Source organism: Bolinopsis microptera, chromosome 7, assembly GCF_026151205.1.
Source record: "Bolinopsis microptera isolate Bmic1 chromosome 7, MBARI_Bmic_1.0, whole genome shotgun sequence".
NCBI lineage: Eukaryota > Metazoa > Ctenophora > Tentaculata > Lobata > Bolinopsidae > Bolinopsis > Bolinopsis microptera.
In genome coordinates, this window is record NC_087078.1 from 9188858 (window position 1) to 9207862 (window position 19005).

Consider the following 19005-nt stretch of genomic DNA (forward strand, 5'->3'; position numbering starts at 1 on the left):
GGAGGGGAGGAGGAAGAGGACTGAGGAAGATCAGGAAGACCCAGGGGGAGGAGGAGGAAGAGTAGGAGGAGGAAGCATCTAAATGTTATTTCCATTTTTTCCCGTTTTTGTCCATTTTTGTCCGCTCTATTTTTTGTCCGTTTTGAAAATATAGGGTACCGAACGGACAAAAAACATGATCCCCCTATAACAGCAAAAATTGAACATTTTATTTAGCAATTTAGGTGTCCATTAATGTCCGCCTATGTCCGCCTATGTCCGTCTATGTCCGCCTATGTCCGCCTATGTCCGCCTATGTCCGCCTATGTCCTGTCCTTTTTGGATTCTATGAGACAAGCGGACATAGACGGACGTGACACCCCCCCCCCCCCCCCCCCCCCCCCCTTTAATATTAATATAATTTACTAAAAAGAAAAAGAAAGATTATGATGCTGGAGCCAGGCCACTTTGCGCGAAAAGACGCGAAGAAACGAATTTGTTACTGTTACAGTGTTAGTGAAAGCAAATACAAAATGAATTGGTACGAGATAGCGCTGGTACAGCAATGTTCATGTACTGGCCAGAGAGTCGACGAATTTCTTGTTGTTGTTAATACACGTAGTAGCAAATCTAGCAACGACTCTCGTGAGGGCTGCCAGACCTTGGGTCAGAATTGATATGACCACCATATACGTCATTATGTACAATTAACATGCAAGCTTCTGGTGTATAATTAGTGATGTGATCCATGGATTTAATATAAGCTCCAGGTAAGGGATGACAGTGTGAAGAGGATAAGATTATGTCGCAGATGGTGTGTTTGGATTTGACATGATTGTCTGGATCTTGTCTAAGACTTTTCGCCTCGATGCAGCGTTAAGGGGGCCGGGGGGGTCTTCATCAAAATCCTCTCGAAATCGAGTTTATAGTTGTTTCTGATAGAAGGGAGTGATATCTATCAGCTGCTTTTGGTCCCATGGAAAAATATTGTTCCTAGCCGAAATTATCGCCGGTCAAAGGTCAGCGCTTATGTGTAATTGTATTGCGCGAGCATTGTATTTCGCGCGTTCTGAAAATCGAGTCTAAAAATCTATCTTCTCCTACATTTTTTGAGCAATCACCCTCAAACTTTCAGGATATGTTCTTAGGATCAGTTTGAAGAGAACTCTAGAGCCAGAATTTTGAGATAGGCCTTTAAAGATTTTAAATTCGATTTTGAAAATCTTGGACCTCTAAAAATCAAGGTCCAAAATTTTCAAAATCGAATTAAAAATCTTTAAAGGCCTATCTCAAAATTCTGGCTCTAGAGTTCTCTTCTAACAGATCCTAAGAACATATCCTGAAAGTTTTAGGGTGATCGCTCAAAAAATGTAGGAGAAGATAGATTTTTAGACTCGATTTTCAGAACGCGCGATTGAAAATCGCTCGCGCAATACAATTACACATAAGCGCTGACCTTTGCATTTGGCCGGCGATAATTTCGGCTAGGAACAATATTTTTCCGTGGGACTAAAAGCAGCTGATAGATATCACTCCCCTCTATCAGAAACAACTATAAACTCGATTTCGAGAGAATTTTGATGAAGACCCCCCCCAGCCCCCTTAAGATCACAATGGTTAAGGAAGTTATCTTCATTTTCAATGATACCAGAACCAAAGACTATATTGCACCAGGATCATATTCGCTCAACGCGAGGAGTTGTGCAATGTGCACTGATCCCCAGTCTTGTGATATTCGTAAGGTCTGCTACAATACAGTATTGTAACAATACTATCCAACAAGTTGCCATGGTAACAACTACACCACGTGACAATACAACAGATCACATGACAGTACTACAGATCACTACCCAACATGTTACACTTGAAACGTTGTTACAGTTTCAGAGGTCGTATTACAAACCGTATATATAATTTTGAATTTGGGGACAGTGTGGGGCTGATTGGTATTTGATATTTGATATTACGGTTTCTAGAGAGGCAGGCAGCTGTGGGAGTATGTTTCAGGGAATAGAAACTATATTCAGTGGCTGAGTGTAGTTTTAGTTCATTCCTAGTAGTAACCATGGTAATTAATAAAGTTTTAAGTTATAATCGTATTATTCTCAGTTCTGAAGTTCAATTCTATATATATCATATTCTTTCTAAACTGTATTTCAAAATGTCTAAAGTCTTAAATTACTAACATTTTAGCAACATCATAAAGTGAGACAGAATTAAGAGGAGATTATACAGCGCCGTCTCTCTGATGAACACTCCCATTACATTAAACGTTAAAGAAACGTTATAATAATGATATGCAATAAAAGAAGTAATATAATATGCACTAAAGTGCACCTTGCATGTTGCTGAGTGGAGCTAGCAATACGAATAGAGCTAGTAATACAGTTTAGAATTATGAAATACAGCGATGAGGTAGTTAGAATGTAAGCTCTGTGGAAAGTGAGATGTATCACAGAGTTTTTTGCTCCCTACATTTTTATCTTATAGATATTTCACACAAGCCGAAGTTTGAACAATATAACCCCCCCTGGCCCCTCCCCCTTTCGATTTCATACCGGCCCCTCCCAGTAGACTACATCGCTCCGGCACCTGTAGAGCGAGGTACGTGGGGTTTATGTCTTTATGTTGTAGTTATAACACATCAGACTATGTGTGGACTCACTGTATAATAACACAACAATGAAGACGCTCCTTATTGTGATGAGCTTCAACACGTGATGCCCATATAAGGTATGCTGCAATTTTCTACATTACAACGCTTTTCTGCTCATAACAAGATTGTAATGGGAAAGTTTTCCTCTGGGTCTACTCGAGTCGGGAACATGATGAGATAAGAATTAACGTGACAAGAGTTCACAGCTGTATCAGATTAACAGTGATGATACTCCGTATACTGCAGTAAAACCCAGATTTACCGCGGCTATCTCTTTTCCCCAACGCCGCGGTAAATTGGAGTATTACTGTATAATGTTTATAATATAGTACTGTGAAATGGCGCTCACAATCTTCTCTCTTGAATGATTCACATTCGCATTACCACCCCCATGATCACACCACACCCCCCCCCCCCATGATCACATCCCCCATGATCACATATCCCCCCCCCATGATCACATCCCCCATGATCACATATCCCACCTCCCCCCATGATCACATTCCCCCCATGATCACATTCTCCCCCCCCCCCCCCCCATGATCTATATAAATCTTTCAACCTCTTACAATACAAAAGAGGTAACTAACTACACTCTAATTAAGTGTAGAAACACACTGCAGATACAGAGAAAGGAACAATATAACATTGTTATATATCCCACTTATAATATGCAGGGTGGCCCAAAAGTAACTACCCACACGCAACCCTATAATATTTCACGTAATTCGTTTCAGAATTGCTCACAAATTTCAGAGAATATAGATATGGGTCAAACTTAGATTTCCTGAACATTTCGTAAAATGTCATCAATTACAGAGGGTGTGGCACGCCACTCCCTCTTTTTCACTATTGTCGTTATAAAGTGAGAACGTTTTAAGCTGTAGTATTAGGGGAGAGGAGGGAGCTACGATTTCAGGAAATAGTTTAAAAGTCGGAACGGTTCGGTAAAATTCTTGACATTATTATCGTCCAACCAATACCCGAAATCTTTAATATAAACATCTCCTGTTTTCATCTATTTTAGGTAGGTAACAGCTGTAGCCCTACATTATATGATATGCAACTTTAACTAGACCTATAATAAATATAATGATAATATTATTACATATAATATCATAATATTATTACATAATACCATACAAACGTACACACAACCGCACAGGCCCCTGTCCCCCAATATTTCTCAATTCTCTCTTGTACTGAATTAGTCATTATAAAGGTAGTGAGCAGAAACAGAGCTTACATTTATTATTATATAAGTTAAATGGTACGCTAACTATTTGAAAGGTAAGTCTACCAATAAATTCACGTTTATATAATATATTATCATTAGAGTATTCAAATGGTATTAAAATAGTATTAGTCTGGAGTCTGGACATTTTAAGTTAGTTACGGGTTACCATGATAGCTGGATAAAAGATAATATCTCGAAATTTCAATTAAATAACGCTAAAAGTAGCCGTATAACCAAACCCCGCGCCGCCAGTTCCCAAACCTCGTGATGCCCATATAAGGTCCTTATATATAACAAGGAGACCCCGAGTGGTCGACCCTAATGAAACAGATAGCTTAAAGCTTTAGATCGTTATTAAACGCTTGTGATTTATTATATTTATGCTTTATTATATAAGTGCTTGTAAGGTAAAGATTAGAATTAGAAGGTATTGCCATAAAAGTGAAAAAACGTTATATGGAAACATTACTCTATATATAATATGGTAGTGTTATTATGCGATGGTAACATTACCTTATATGGTAACAATAAAGGACACTCACCAGAACGCCATGCTGGTAGATAATGTCCTCCAGTTTTCCCTCAACTACAAAGTCTGAGAGTAAGAACACGTGACTATAAAGGCTGCCCAGGTCGTGTTCACAGAGTCTCAGTGTTAACTCTGACATAGCGCTCATTAGGTTATCCCATCTCTTATACAGCTCCTCTAGTTGTGGTACACAACCCGACAACTGGGGGGTAGAGAGGTGTTAGTAAACACGTGATCTGACACGTGGGCAGGTTATCTGACACGTTGGGAGGTTATCTGACACGTGGGGAGGTTATCTGACACGTGTTAGATACTCATAGATAGTCAATCGGCTATCAATCAAGTCGTCAGATCAATTTTCCGTTCCAAAATAGATGTAACATTTAAAAATTAAAGTGATAATGAGTACTTACAAGCTGTTTATAAAAGTCAGGACACACAGCCGTCTCCGTACACAGCGAGCACTGTTGCATCTTAACTATCTGAAATAGGAGACAAATGTCAAACACAAGGAAACATTTTTAACGGTTTTCCGGTAGGGAAAACGGTTGATTGGACTATGGAGAATTCAATTTACCTTCCGTGAAATAATCATAACTATAAATCAAGTATATTATAATATATAACACCCACGTGATGCCCATATATATAAGGAGATATAGAGACACATGATGCCCATGTGAGGAGATGGCTGTATTTAAGTATTTAAACGTCGCCAGTCCTTTACCCACTGCCGCACTGCGAGCTAACCATCATGAAGTATTTCTAACTACTTATACAACAATGAAACGTTTATCCCTTATTTGTATGAAAAATCTCAAATTGTTGTTTCTGCTATAACATTGGTCCTAATTTTTCCGTCTAAGTAAGTACAAAATGCTCTTAATCCTCTTAATACCGGCTCATATTCAGAGTGTAGTGTTTAAGGAGAACGTTAGTCGTTAACTTAAATAATAGCAGAATACACTAACTCTCACATTTCAACATAACAAACCACCGGTCCCTCTGTAATTTGGTGAATCACCGGACCCTGTATATAATACACATAATTTATTACTCTCAGTAACTTGTTCTGCAGAATCTCACTGAGAATCCCAGAGTTATTGGTAGGGGAGAGGTGGAGTTCCTTTAGAATTGGGTAGTAGTAGGGTCAGGGACAGCTGGGTGGGTGAGAGTAACACGTGACTGGGTGGGTAACACGTGACAGCGTGTGAAGTATGGACACCTGGTTAGGGTGTTACCTTGGTTGTTACCACATATTATTATGTGTATAGTTTATTTAACACGAACTACTCAAACCTACTATTTGAGAAAACAGGGTAACATAATCTCTAAACACATCATACTAGAAACATAATGACAAATAAAAAGAACTGGCTACTACTCAAACAGCAAGTTGGAAATATCAGGGCAGTATGTAGTATAGAGATCCAACAACTCCGCGCCCCACCATGGGAAGGAGATGTTGTCATGTGTTATTCCAACTGCTAACTATATTCTCAGCATTGAGGTTACTTTGTGGGAAGCAATTAGAACTGAGTTTAGAATCTAACACTGTTATAGTAAATGACAACAGGCTAGTATTACAATTTACAATACCACTAATGATACACAAAAACACTAAATAAACCATCTTCCGAATATACATTTCCATTTGGCTTCGTCAGAGTTTTGTTGGTACTATACCGAAAAAACCATGCCCATAACTTTAGCCGTTTTCTTGATTAATCCGTTCGGAAATTACCCACAGACACACAGACACACACTGCACATTTTGGGATTATTAGTATAGATAGATTATATAGCGAGTGTATTGTAACAGTTGTCTCAAAGGAGTATAATGGTGGGCAGCTGTTACTGATCTATATCACTATCTCCTTAAAGTGAGCACTTCAACATTGAGAATATTTTCTTCAGATAACAACGACAAAAGTCGCTAAATGATTTTTATCGCAATTTTTGCCATTATACCTTCCAGCTGCTTCCCCTCCATTTACAGCCGTGTTTACCCACGAGCTGCCCATGATATAAGGAGATGTAGAGACACGTGATCTTATATAAGGAGATGTAGAAACACGTGATGCCCATATAAGGAGCACTCCATTTCCAGCCGTGTTTACGCAACACTCACAAGTATCAATATAGTGATGAGTATTGAGTAGGGCGGGAATTGTAGCAACAGCTAGTGTAATGGGTAAACAGCACCTCATAAGGTAGTGGCACCATGGTGACACTACCATATAAGGTAGTGACACCATGGTAACACTACCATATAAGGTGATGTTTCATAACCAGTACCATGGTATTGGTAACAGGTGTTTTTTGCAGGAACATGTAAGTTGTGTAACCATGGTAACGTGATACATTATTACGTGTATAATTCCCGTGTTACACGTGTTGTAGGGACTGTTCCAGTTCACAGACTGGAGATAACTTTTATTTGAACTGATATTTTTAAACGGAGCAAGCTAGACAGTGAAATTTCAACATTTCAAAGTAAGTAGTTCTACACTGAGTTACTAGAGACGTAGACAAATGTTATTTTTACTGTGTTCGACTGGCAGTACGGGGCATCACATGTCTCTACATATCCTTGTATGGGCATCACGTGTCTCTACTTAATTATAAGCTATAGGGCTATAGTAAATGGTTTTTGGATTGTGTGGTCTATAATTTTTTAGTAACAAATATCCTGTTTTATCAATAATAACATACTACCAATCTTGATATCATAATGACTATTGCACACTTAACTATTGTTCACTTTTCCTGAGCCCCCAGGGAGTACAGCTACACTTATTAAATGCTATTATACACACCACACTAGTACCACCCTACTATAATACACCAGCTACAACTCTACAATAACCTGTCCACTCAAAGCTCTGAATTGAAAATGTAGTTAAATAAAAGTAATGACTGTTGTATAATGTATATTTTATATAGGGGTCGCCCCCTGCCCAGTGCCCCCCCCCCCCTCTTCCTACACCCCTGGGGGAGGCTGTGTAGGGGGAGGCTGTGGGGGAGGCTGTGTGGAGGAGGCTGTCAAGTGTCAGTCCATATAATGATGATTATGTGCGTGTTGGTATAAATTGAGAGGTGCTTGCTAGCTTCTCTGATGGCTGGAAGCTCTGTTTGATAAACAGTACAATAATCAGGAAGCTTGAACGATTTGTTCTCTTGAGTTGTATTATTGTTGTCAGTGGTGATGATATACAATATCCAGCCCCTCTCTCTGAGTCATGATCTGTGTCACGCACAGACTCAGGTAGTCACCATGGTTATCAAATCATTTGCATTTTATAATCCTCATGTTGATGAGAACTTGGGCTAATAGTAACGTTATATTTTATAAAGGAGCACAGACCAGACTCATAGTTATAACTTATTTAATGGTTATTCGTATGACGATTAAATATACAAAATAATGTACACTGTAAAATCATTACTTTAAGGATTGATATAATAATCGTATCAACTCGTTAATACGAAAATGGCGGTGACTTTTAATCATATATTATGCACTATTTAATGTAGTTATTCAGAATTTTGATGAAGAATATGAAGAATATGCCAGCTCAAAACCTTTTATTAACACTCTTTCTGATAAATACTAAGAATACGAAATTCTCTGAGTAGATTACAATTAAATTAAACAAGTTTAGAACAACAGATACAGACTACAGTTGGTAGATCATTGTTCTGATACGTGGTCCTAATGAGGTAGACTAGGTAAGTAATGAGGGAGGTGATGTCTGCTATGTGGGTTATACCGGCTACTATCAGAGTCCTTCTCTTCCTGCGACACTGGAAACAAAACTAGTTTCCAGCTAGCTGGGTAAAATACTACGATTTAATAAACTAGCTTTAAATTAGCTGGGCATTCGTTTGTAAAAGCATTGGGGCCTGAGCGAGGAAAGTTTAACTTTTATTCATAACGTTATATCTTATGAGGGCGCATAGATAAGGTGCAGATGTAATGTTGAATGTACACTAGGTTCCAAGAATAGTGGTGCGTAGTACGTATTTTTTTGGAAAACAAATATAATAATATATAACAATATAATTTACAACAATGTATATCGACCAGATTTGAATCATCCAATTAATTGAGTCCATAGGACTCATAATTAGCTAAGCTTTGATACAAAGCATGCGAACTCAAAGTCGCTTTCACAACTTTTGTCAACAGAATTGACAGAAGATCTGGTTCCTCTTATACACAGGAGAACCAGCTTCCTGATAATAAATGAAAGTTTACATCTTAAAAAATTTACAACATCTGAATAATTTTGTTGAGATTTATATGCTATTTTCTCACACAATAATCTAAAGAATGTTCTCGCTTCTGGCCCGCTGCCACCCGTGACAGAGTACACCAGAGGACAGAAACTCCCATGTTCTACATTCAGAATTCTCTCGTTGTATAACCTCCGCTTCTGAGTCTCAGCTCTCTCGTATATTTTTATTACAAGGTACGTAGTATCTGTGATTAGTTAGGGTTGCTCCTTTGTAAAGACATCTGTAACCATGTACCCCATGTATCTTGACAGGGGGTTGTAATATCCTTAACTCGCTCTACTTTAAATATTACATTGTAGTTTATAGGTTCAGGTAAATGGGACAATATAAGGTGGAGACGTGACGTCATAATAGGTGAAATTAGGTGAAATTAGGTGAAACTCATTCACTTTTACTGTCCTGTTTATTATCTTTTTATAGAACAGTATATTTTATACAGCATTGGTAACACGATGTGATCAAATTGTTGCTACACAGTAGAATTAGTATTCCGACCAGATTGTGTTTAGTCGTTAATAATAATGCTTATTATATATAACAATTTGGTCACGATCTTACATTTCAGGTTTAAAAAGCCACTGCTGCGATATTATCGTATTCCAACCCAAAGTAAAAGTTAGCAGAGACATTATTTAAATCTTTTCCATCCTGTAGTACAGAGACTAGAATCAGAACAATGTAGTCCTTGGGGGCGTGGCCGACACTTGTTGACGCGCACCAAGGACTACATTGTTTCTGATTCTAGTCTCTGTACTACAGGATGGATTTAATGTATATTCTTATCGCACGTTAAGAGAGACTAGGGCAGTAGACATCATGTGCTCCTTTATAAAATCAAACGTCAGGATCAGATCTGAAAGCTTATTGCGAGTAGCTAACTAGCTGATCATGTTTGTGAGAACACTTTTCTTTCTTTCGATATAATGTCTAAACTACTGTAAGAAGTACATATTCAGTACATTTGTCATTTGACTATTGGAAAGTGTAAAAACGAAACTTTTAGCAGTTCATATCACATGCACTAACATTGTGTAATAAACAGCTGTAAGTTTTTCCGGCAATTTTCGCCTAAATCCTTAAAAGTAGCAATAGTTCAGGATCCCAATCAAGCTCGACAGTGCAGTGTGTATAGAACAGCAGGAGATAGTGTGACCTTATATGGTAGTGTTGCCATGGTAACATTACCATATATGGTAATATACTCCCTGTGGGGCCAGGAACATTGGAAATTAGTTAATAAGATGCAGTGTGACTGTGATATCAAGGTGATAAAAGCCATCAGTTTATTGCAATTTTACTTGATATTCAGATTTATCTACTACTGAATATCAAATAAATTGTGGGGGGGGTCCAACCCGATCATTTCCGATCATTCCGATCCCGATTTTGGCCTCATCAACCCTCATATCGGAAAAATCGGGAAAATTTAAATCTTCCCTCTGAGGTTTCTAGGCGATATAGGTAGCTATTTCTGTACTTAAATATGACAAGAAATCGATTGGTGGTGGTCCCAGAACCCCAAAATAGTTTCTTGTTCCAAACAAGAATCGTTTCGTCCGAAAAACAACACACTGTCGTATCAACTCTTGTTTGACAGAAACATCCACCCCGGTCCACAATTGAAAGAGGTACGGTTGGTAATAATAATCGTAACAAATAGCGAACGCTTTAGTAACTTTTGATTTAAATTGTCTCCACAATTTGTAACAGGCTATCTGCAGAAATGGGTAGCACGGTTATCTCTTAGATACAAAGAATAGTTTACACAATTTTTAATAACATTAAAAGGGATGAAAATCACTTTTTTTTAATCAAAATCTTTATTTATCATGTAACAACTTTTCCATAGTACTGGAGAGTAAAACTATGTTAAACAAAAAAATTCTACAGCACATTTTGAGTCAGTAACAGTAACATGTCAATATGTTACAGACTCACATGCGTTTAAAAACATTTTAGTAACAATAAATTGTGTAAACTGATGAGGAGGAGGATAAGGACTGAAGAAGAGGAGGACTGAGGAGGAAGAGGAGGAGAAGGAGGAAGACTGAGGAGGAGGAGGACTGGGGAGGACTGACGAGGAGAAGGAGGACTGAGGAGGACAGAGGAGGAAGACTGAGGAGGACCAGGACCAGGACTAGGACGATGAGGACGAGGGGGGGGGGGGGCCAATGACTACCAATGGAGACTTTTGGGGACTAATGGGGGACTAAAAATCATGGGGACTAGAGGTCAACTCGTTGACGTAATTCACCATTTGTCCCCATAAGTCCCCAGAATTTTGACAGTTATTTATGGTTTTCAAGTTAGTTAGGTACTCTAACAGCCCTCAAGTAGCTCCCAAGAAGTCAGGAATGTCCAGTGACCATTTATAAATATTAAAGACTTCAGTCTTGAGAAGTTTACGATCTGGTCTGGAGAAGCCAGATTTTTTGAAATCTAAATGGGGACTAATGGAGACTTTTGGGGACTAATGGGGACTAAAAATGGGGACTCGGGGTAAAATCGTTGACGTAATTCTCCAAGTCCCCAAAAGTAGTCATTGGCCCCCCCCCCCCCCCCCCCCCCCCCCCCCCCCCCCCCCCCCCCCGGACGAGGACTAAGGACGAGAATGAGGACGAGGACTAAGGACGAGGACGAGGAGGACTGAGGAGGAGGACTGATTAGGACGAGAAGAAAGAGGAGAAGGAGGAGGAGGATGAGAACTGAGGAAAAGAGCAGAGAACAGAGCAGACGACTGCTGGAGGCAAGAAGGATGACTTGGGTAGTTCCAAACTGGGGAGGAGGGGCGGAAGGACCCGACGTACGGACAGCCATTCGGAGGATGACTGAAGCATGCGCAGGGCGGACTGCAGGCCGAGGCGACAGGCCTATGGGTGAGGGAGGAGGGGCGGACAGACGCGCCAAGTAGGCGACAAGAGGGAGGGGCGGCCCAAGCAGGGCCGGCCTAGGCCGGGGCAGGCAGGCGGAGGAGCGGACTAAGGACGAGTGAGGACCTCCCCGGCTGAGGCCGAGCGCGTGGCCGCGGACGGAGCGACCTGAGGCGGCAGGGACTGCTTTTTATCGGGTGGCGGCTCCGGCCGAGGAGTCGGAGGAGGCTGAGCCCCGGCGGCCTGCGGCGGGAGGAGGATCAGGCGACATTGCGCCGGACGGGGGCTGCTGACAGGCGGACTGCGGCGGCGGAGGCTAAATGCGGCGGCAGGATCAGGCGGAGGCACCTCCAGGCGGAGTCACTCAGGACGGTGGTGAGGCGGAATGAGATGAAGGACCTCCGGAGGCAACTTGACGAGGCGGCCCTCCAGGCAGGAGACCTGACGAGGCGCGGCACGGACAGCTGCGGCGTAGGGACTCAGGAGGAGCAACTGCAGAGGCGGAGACTCCAGGAGAGGGACAGAGGACGAGGGCCTCATGAGGAGGAAGACGGGAACGAGGACGAGGAACCTCAGGAACCCCCGAGGACGACCAAGTGGAGGACTGAGGATGAGGACAGATGGCGGAGGAAGACGGAGGCGGCACATGCAGGACGGACGTAGGCTTCTCAAGAAGCGGGACAGTACGAAGGCGGCCTGCGGAGGAGGTATGAGGAGGGAGGAGGAGCCTGATGGCGGAGGAGGAGGACTGTAGAGTCGAGGCGTCGGGAGGCGCATTGGCAGCGCTGGAGGACTACGGAGGCCGCACTGGACGCAGGACGCCCTGGCACATAACACGGCCTAGAGTGGCGAACGGACGACTGTGCGCAGGAGGCCAGCAATTTTCGGTCAGGCACGACAGCACAGGCGCCATGAGGCCCAAAGGATGAACCGCGCGTGCAGGCCCAGAGTCCGAGCGCCCAGGGGGCGCCTGCGGCGGTCCGGCCACGGCGGGGCCGACGGTCGGCCGCCTGGGTCACCTGGGGCGCCGGGTCCCTGCCGTGGCTGCAGAGCCGAGGCCGCTTACTGCGCACGGCACAGAGAGCGGCAGACCGGCCATGCCGTGCGGAGGCGCGCGCAGGGAGGACAGACGCGGGATGGCGCGCGCGGCGGCCTGATGAGACGGGCCCGAGGCGGTCATAGCTCAGCTGTCGGCGGCAGGCTGCGGAACCGTCCGGCAGCGGATGCACCGCCTCTGCCGCGGACAGATGGAGGGCGATTGGCCAGGCGACACGAGGCGAGCGGCAGCGGCGGTATCACTGCGTGCGGGGTGAAGTAGGCGGGCCCCGGCGCGCCGGGTCGACACCTGCGGACCTGGGAGTAGGACCCAGAGGCGGAGGGGCCTGCGCGGCCCGGCTGGAGCGCGGCCCTGAGGAGGAAGGACGAGGACGAGAGTCCCCCTGAGGAGGACTGAAGAGGGCACCGCGGAGAGAAGGCCTCTGGAGGAGGACGGATGACCGCCTTAGGGGCGGGGGGCAACCATACATATACAGACGTGGGGGGCTAGGGGAGGCGGGTGTGGTGAGGACAGGTAGAGAACGAGGCCAACTGGGTAGGAGATGTGGGGGCGGCGCAACGGTGGGGGGGGGGAGGGTGTCCCGGTTCGGTGAGAGGGGGGGGGACAGGCGGGGAGGAGGACATCCTAAATGTTTGGAGGGACTCCACGATGTACATAGACAGGGGGACACTGGTGAGGGGCGGGACTCCGATGGTGTTTTTTTATTAGTGTATCACTCGGACGTGGTCTGTTATTTTTCTGTATTTTTTGTCTGTTTTTGTCCGAGTTTATTTTGTCCCCCCAAAATACTTTTTTTGGGTCCCGGAGTTTTATAAAATATAGGGTACCGAACGGACACGAAACATGGATTCCCCCAGCCAAGCATGTGGTTACGATACAAAATGTACTTGACTAATACATTTAAGGTGCAGTGTACTAGTGATATTATGGTATGTTTAAAGACGGGACCACAAAATGACAAAATATAACCCGGTACCTAGTGTTGTACTATTAATACATAATAACAAGTAACAGGGAAAAAATTAATGAGCAGAAACAATCGATCTCACGTCAAGAGGCCAAAGCACCTGGGTCTGGGAGTATATGACAACTCCAACTAGTAGTGAGCATACTAGCCCCTGCAGTGGAAAAACTCATAAAACATACTATTGGGATGTCCAATTGGTTTGTTTTCTCGTAACAATATAGCATATGTAGGGGTTCTGGTTGAATTATATCACTTCTGAGAGGTTTTAGAGATCGATTCTGTAAATTTCTCAATTTTCCGATTTTTTCCGATTTTTCCGATTCCGATTTTGGCCTCATCAACCCTCATATCGGACATCGGGTTGGACCCCCCCCCCCCAATTGTACAACATGTAAACCTAGCAACCACTCACCTCATCAATACAATTCCTAGTCTGCTGAGCTTTAACCATGTTCTCAATAATGGTAACCATGGTACCCAGTAACGACATATACTCGTGTAGTGACTGTGTAGAGTTTCTCATCTGCGCTATCACTTCGTCTGATACCTGGGAGTTGTGTTGTGTAAAAGTGAGACTAGTGAAAGTGAAACAGAAAGTGAGACTAGTGAACGTGAAACTGAAAGTAAAATCAGTTATAATATCTGTAACAAACCTTAATCAAGATGGGTAGACCCCGGTCATGTAGTCCACAACACAAGATCTCTGAACGGTGTTTAGTCCCAGAATATGTTATTTTCCTTTTATGTTTCTAGGAAACTTCCGAGGTGGCACCTCCGTCTTACTGTAATGAAACTGTTGGTAACCAAGGTAACATTACCTTTTATGGTAGCATCCCGGCCCTTGCAACCCCTAGCAACTATTATATTATACGGTAATATGACTACTATAATATAAACAATTAGCAGTTCTAACCTGAGAACAGTGTGCAGTATCTGAGAGGAGAGTCCCCGGATATAACTATCTAAGTCATCTGATTTATCATGTCCTAGAAATAGTCGATAACAGTCTATCTATTGTAGTGTTGAAGGCAGGCAGAAGGAGGGAATAGGTGTCTCCTAGTCTTTCTGATAGGTTAACCTTTAGTCCACGTGAGTCCACGCTCTACTTCACCTGGAATTCAGGATGTGTTACTGTGTAACATAACGTTATATGGTAGTGTTTGCCAAGGTAACATTACCTTATATGGTAGTGTTACTGTGGTTACATAACGTTTATAGAGGGTAGTTTTACCAAGGTAACATTACCTTATATAATATGGTTGGTTACCAAGGAAACATTAACTTATATGGTAAATATCTTTAAAATTCTGGGACCATCATAATATTATTATCATTGAATATGATAAATAGGCTATTCATACGGACAAATTATTAGATGAGAAGGAGTTATTTTCCCTTACATGTAATACTACTACAGCTGTGAGCAGTTTCTTAGTAATTATAAAAATGGACGTTGAGCTAGACTCGCTTAGATTCCGTTCACCATCAAGGCCCAGTTACATTAGTTACCAATATTAACCACTAGTTTACCAATAGTAACCGGTTACACTAACTAGTAAATATTGGTTATCCAGATTCCAGAATTTAGGAGTCTATTATAATAGACATATAATAATACCCGATGTTGAATAACAGATATAATACTGAATAATATCAGTATATCACCTGCATTCTGATAAACTAACTTTTGGACAGATACAGTATTAAAGTTGCCTAGAAACTATAAGAATAATCTCCTTCATAAAGTAAAGTATTACCACTACAATCTACCAAGCCACCAGACAAGCTCAACACTTAATAATTAGCCTCGAATAAAAGACAAGAGTAAATATCTTGGTCAGTAGTACGTGACGGGTGTAGAATAAAGCGAATGTTGTAAAGAGTAAAGATCTTATTAAGTAGTAGAAAATGAGTGTAGAAAATCATAACAAAAGCTAATTATATTCAACACTCAATATAATCCAATAAACATAAATTATATTCTCTCAATAAACGTATCTTTTTAATAATTTTATCAGTGATATGTAATATGCAATGTAATGTTTTAAACTTGTAAAATTTGTCAGGTTTAGTTGAGATTATAGTATAACAATATCAAATACCTCCGAGCCGATTCCATGGAAATACAATTTTCAAGAAATCAAGTAAATCTCCTTGCCTGACAAGCTTTACAAGTTTTACAATAACACTCTTAAAGTAATTGTAAAAATCAATAATGGTCCCCCTTATCAGACAGTGAGACTGTAATAGTGTATAAATTATACATGATACCCTGTCTTCATAACAGTTAACAAAGCTAGACACATTAGTAGTATTCCCCCCCCCCCCCCCTGTCTTCATAACAGTTAACAAAGCTAGACAGTACACAGTATAGTAGTAGTAGTATTACTTCCCCCCCCCCCCCCCCCCAGTTACTTTACTGTTAGTGTTATAGTCTCTCTCTTCAGACTTTTACACCCTTGTTTTATCACTAAAACATTCTAGCAGTGCAGAAGATAACACATGTCCCTCTAGGGTGAGGCAAGTGCCGTATAAAGTGTGCTGTAATGGTTATAGAGAATACTGTGTACTACAGTGTTCAGGATCATAGTATCTGCTTTAGAGATTTCTACAAAGTCCAACATTTGTATCAGAACTAAACTGTTGGTTTTACAACTCATTTCTTACCTGTGTGGCGGAACAGGGCACACTTAATGTCCTTATATGGCATTGTGACCACCTGGTTACATTACCTAATAGACAGTGTTACCATAGCAACACTACCTTGCATGGCATATTGTGACCATTCTACTCATCCCGCCAGTTTACACCACATGAACATTATCAGTCTACAGTGTGGGGCTAATGATAAGGTAAGATAGAGATGAGAGTTAACATATCGGGTTTCAGGGACACTTCACTGTCTGACAGCAAACGTGTGTTCAATAGTGGGGGGAGCTTTACAGTTTACAATAGAGCTCAAGATACAGTGTGTGCTCACTGTTCATGTCTACACACTCCCTGGTACACACTATTAAACAGTGGGGGGGGGGGGGGCTGTGTCTAGGTATGTCATGCCCATATATGGAGAAACCCACAATAGCAAAGCGAAAAAGTGTCAAACTTGTTCATCTGAAACGGGTTATGAAAACCAGTCTGCTAGGGTCATTGTTATGTTAATTTCCTCCAATAATACAGGTAATTATATTAAAGCAGAACAGTGCACATAGCCGTTCCTATTACTGTTCTATTGAGTAATCTGATTAAGTTGTGTTCTGTTTATGTCTTATGACTCTTATTAGATGATTCTTTAAAGAAGATTTCTGATTTTTTCTGAATAAACTCAGTGATGATGATGTTCTAACGAACAACACGGCAGAGGCAGTCTCTTATTGAGTGTTTGTTTATGTTAGACATAATTCTTGGCATATGGTCAGTATTATTGTAGCTACAGAGACTTTATGAACACCCTGTAAATGAAGTATTGTGAACTATGAGATGTTATGTTTACATAGTTTTTGGAGGAAAAACAAGAGAAAATGTAATAAAATATAGTTAAAGCTTACCCTGGATATTTTGATAGTCTTTTCTGATTATACCGTCCACTCCCTGAAACTTATCCTTTATCTGCTCCAACTGTTGAACTAGAACATTACTTTGGCTCTGGCAGCAGTTGTGTTGTGATGAACAGTTATACACTGAGGGGGAGATGTGTTAACTCCGATAAAGTTAGATAGTTTCGCAAGATCAATCTTCAAATAATTTAGCTAAGTGTTATTTAGAGGTTCTATGTTGAACCAGGTGTTCTTTTAATAATTTGATACGCAAAAATGAAAAGAGGGTGTGGTTTCCAGCGGTTGACATCATACTTGAACCTTAATATTAGTTTGAATCCCTCAACAATACGAATACTTGGATTCAGATGAAGTCCAACGCGATTGTTGGCCGAAGAATATAAAAGTATTTAACTTTAAGTTAAAACAATTAAAGCAATAACATCACAGAATAATTATGCTATTACTTAAATTACCAAAGCAACCTGAGTAACGTTAACGTGGCTCCTGCTATATTTTAGTTCAGCACAATTAATTATTGTATAATAAAGTTTATTTTTCTAGTTCAGTAAGTTGTCATCTGGCCACACATGCAACTTATATTGCAATACCATTTTTTGTTCATCAAAAAAATGTCTGTGTAATTTTGCATGGCTGAAATATAACGCTCTCATATAAAATAACTAATCGCATTTCAAATAAAAATGGATGCAGCTAACACTAGCATAACCAAAAAGTAAAACAAGAACTTACATGTTTCATTGGTGGAACAGTTAGGTAAAGGATTGCTGAATTGGGAGGTGTTGGTAAACTGGTTGGTGTTGCCGAAGGGGGTGGTGGTATAGTTTTGTGAGGTAGCTTGAGTTGCATTATGGGGAGCCGGAGGGAGTGTAGAAAACACTGGAGTCAGCAGAACTGAAAAAATACATTGATTTGAATGTCTATGATGGAGATCAAAAAATCTTTATTATGACTCTATTTTATGTTGAATAATAATATGTTACCATGACATTGTACGTAACATAATTGAATCAAAGTGTCACCATGGAAACAACGTATATTTTAGTCGTACCTGAAAAAAGTACTACTATCGGCAGTGCGGCTCCATGTTTACACATTATATAACAACATGATCTGTGGCACCTGGAGTAGGAGTTCCTCTGGAGGTATATTTCCAAATCACATCTAGAAAGTAATACCTTCACACCTATTAGAAACGATCAGTTTATTAGAAAGTAATACCTTCACACCTATTCTTATCTTCTTATGAGGATTCGTTGCGACGCAACAAGGCCATCGAATGAGTCGACCACCTTTGTTATTTTACTTCGGCATTACCTGCATTACAATGTAAACCAGCACTTTCAAGGAAGAGCTTTACAAGAAGCCGAAGGATCGTTCCTAAGGCCAGCAACGTTAAGGCACTATGCCACACTTTTTCGCCCGAGGCTTCGCTGTGTTGATCAAGCACAGCTCCTCATTTAACCCTCACACCCGATTTCTCGAGCATTCGGCTGAGTGAACCGTGGGGCTACATAGACCACTTCGGGATCCTTAGCAGAGCGTCAACGACGCTCACCCCACGACTAGGCAGGCAGTGGGATTCGAACTCGCAATCTTACGATTACAAATCCGATGATCAACCAACTACGCTACCTGGCCGCTACGATCAGTTTATTAAAAAGTAATACCTTCACAGTTCACACCTATTCAAAACAATCTGAAGGTTATTTTATATAAGGAACTTCAAGCATCATATATTTACATCTACTGGTAATATGTATATTATACAGTAAAACCCCGATTTATCGCAGAGTTTAAAAAGAAACATTTTCAGATACACTTTAAAAGATTCCAGTGACATGCAATTCTTAA

At 41.3% G+C, this 19005-nt stretch overlaps 1 protein-coding gene across 3 annotated transcripts in view; it reads right to left on the minus strand.

Moving 5' to 3' along the window:
- Positions 1–18339, minus strand: part of LOC134818231 (uncharacterized) — a 28511-nt gene extending 10172 nt beyond the window's left edge. For 2 of the 3 annotated variants that reach the window (XM_063827707.1, XM_063827704.1), the window contains exons 1-8: positions 18203–18339; positions 17884–18045; positions 17143–17274; positions 14511–14708; positions 14251–14379; positions 14010–14144; positions 4815–4883; positions 4415–4603 (exon numbers count right to left, since the gene is read on the minus strand). In XM_063827707.1, coding sequence (XP_063683777.1) covers positions 4415–4603; positions 4815–4883; positions 14010–14120 — 369 coding nt within the window. In that variant the 5' untranslated portion in view covers positions 14121–14144; positions 14251–14379; positions 14511–14708; ... (1 more) ...; positions 17884–18045; positions 18203–18339. Of the gene's footprint in view, positions 1–4414; positions 4604–4814; positions 4884–14009; positions 14154–14250; positions 14380–14510; positions 14709–17142; positions 17275–17883; positions 18046–18202 lie in introns of those variants that run through there. The other variant, XM_063827705.1, reaches the window with a different exon arrangement.
- Between the last annotated feature and the right edge of the window lie 666 nt (positions 18340–19005).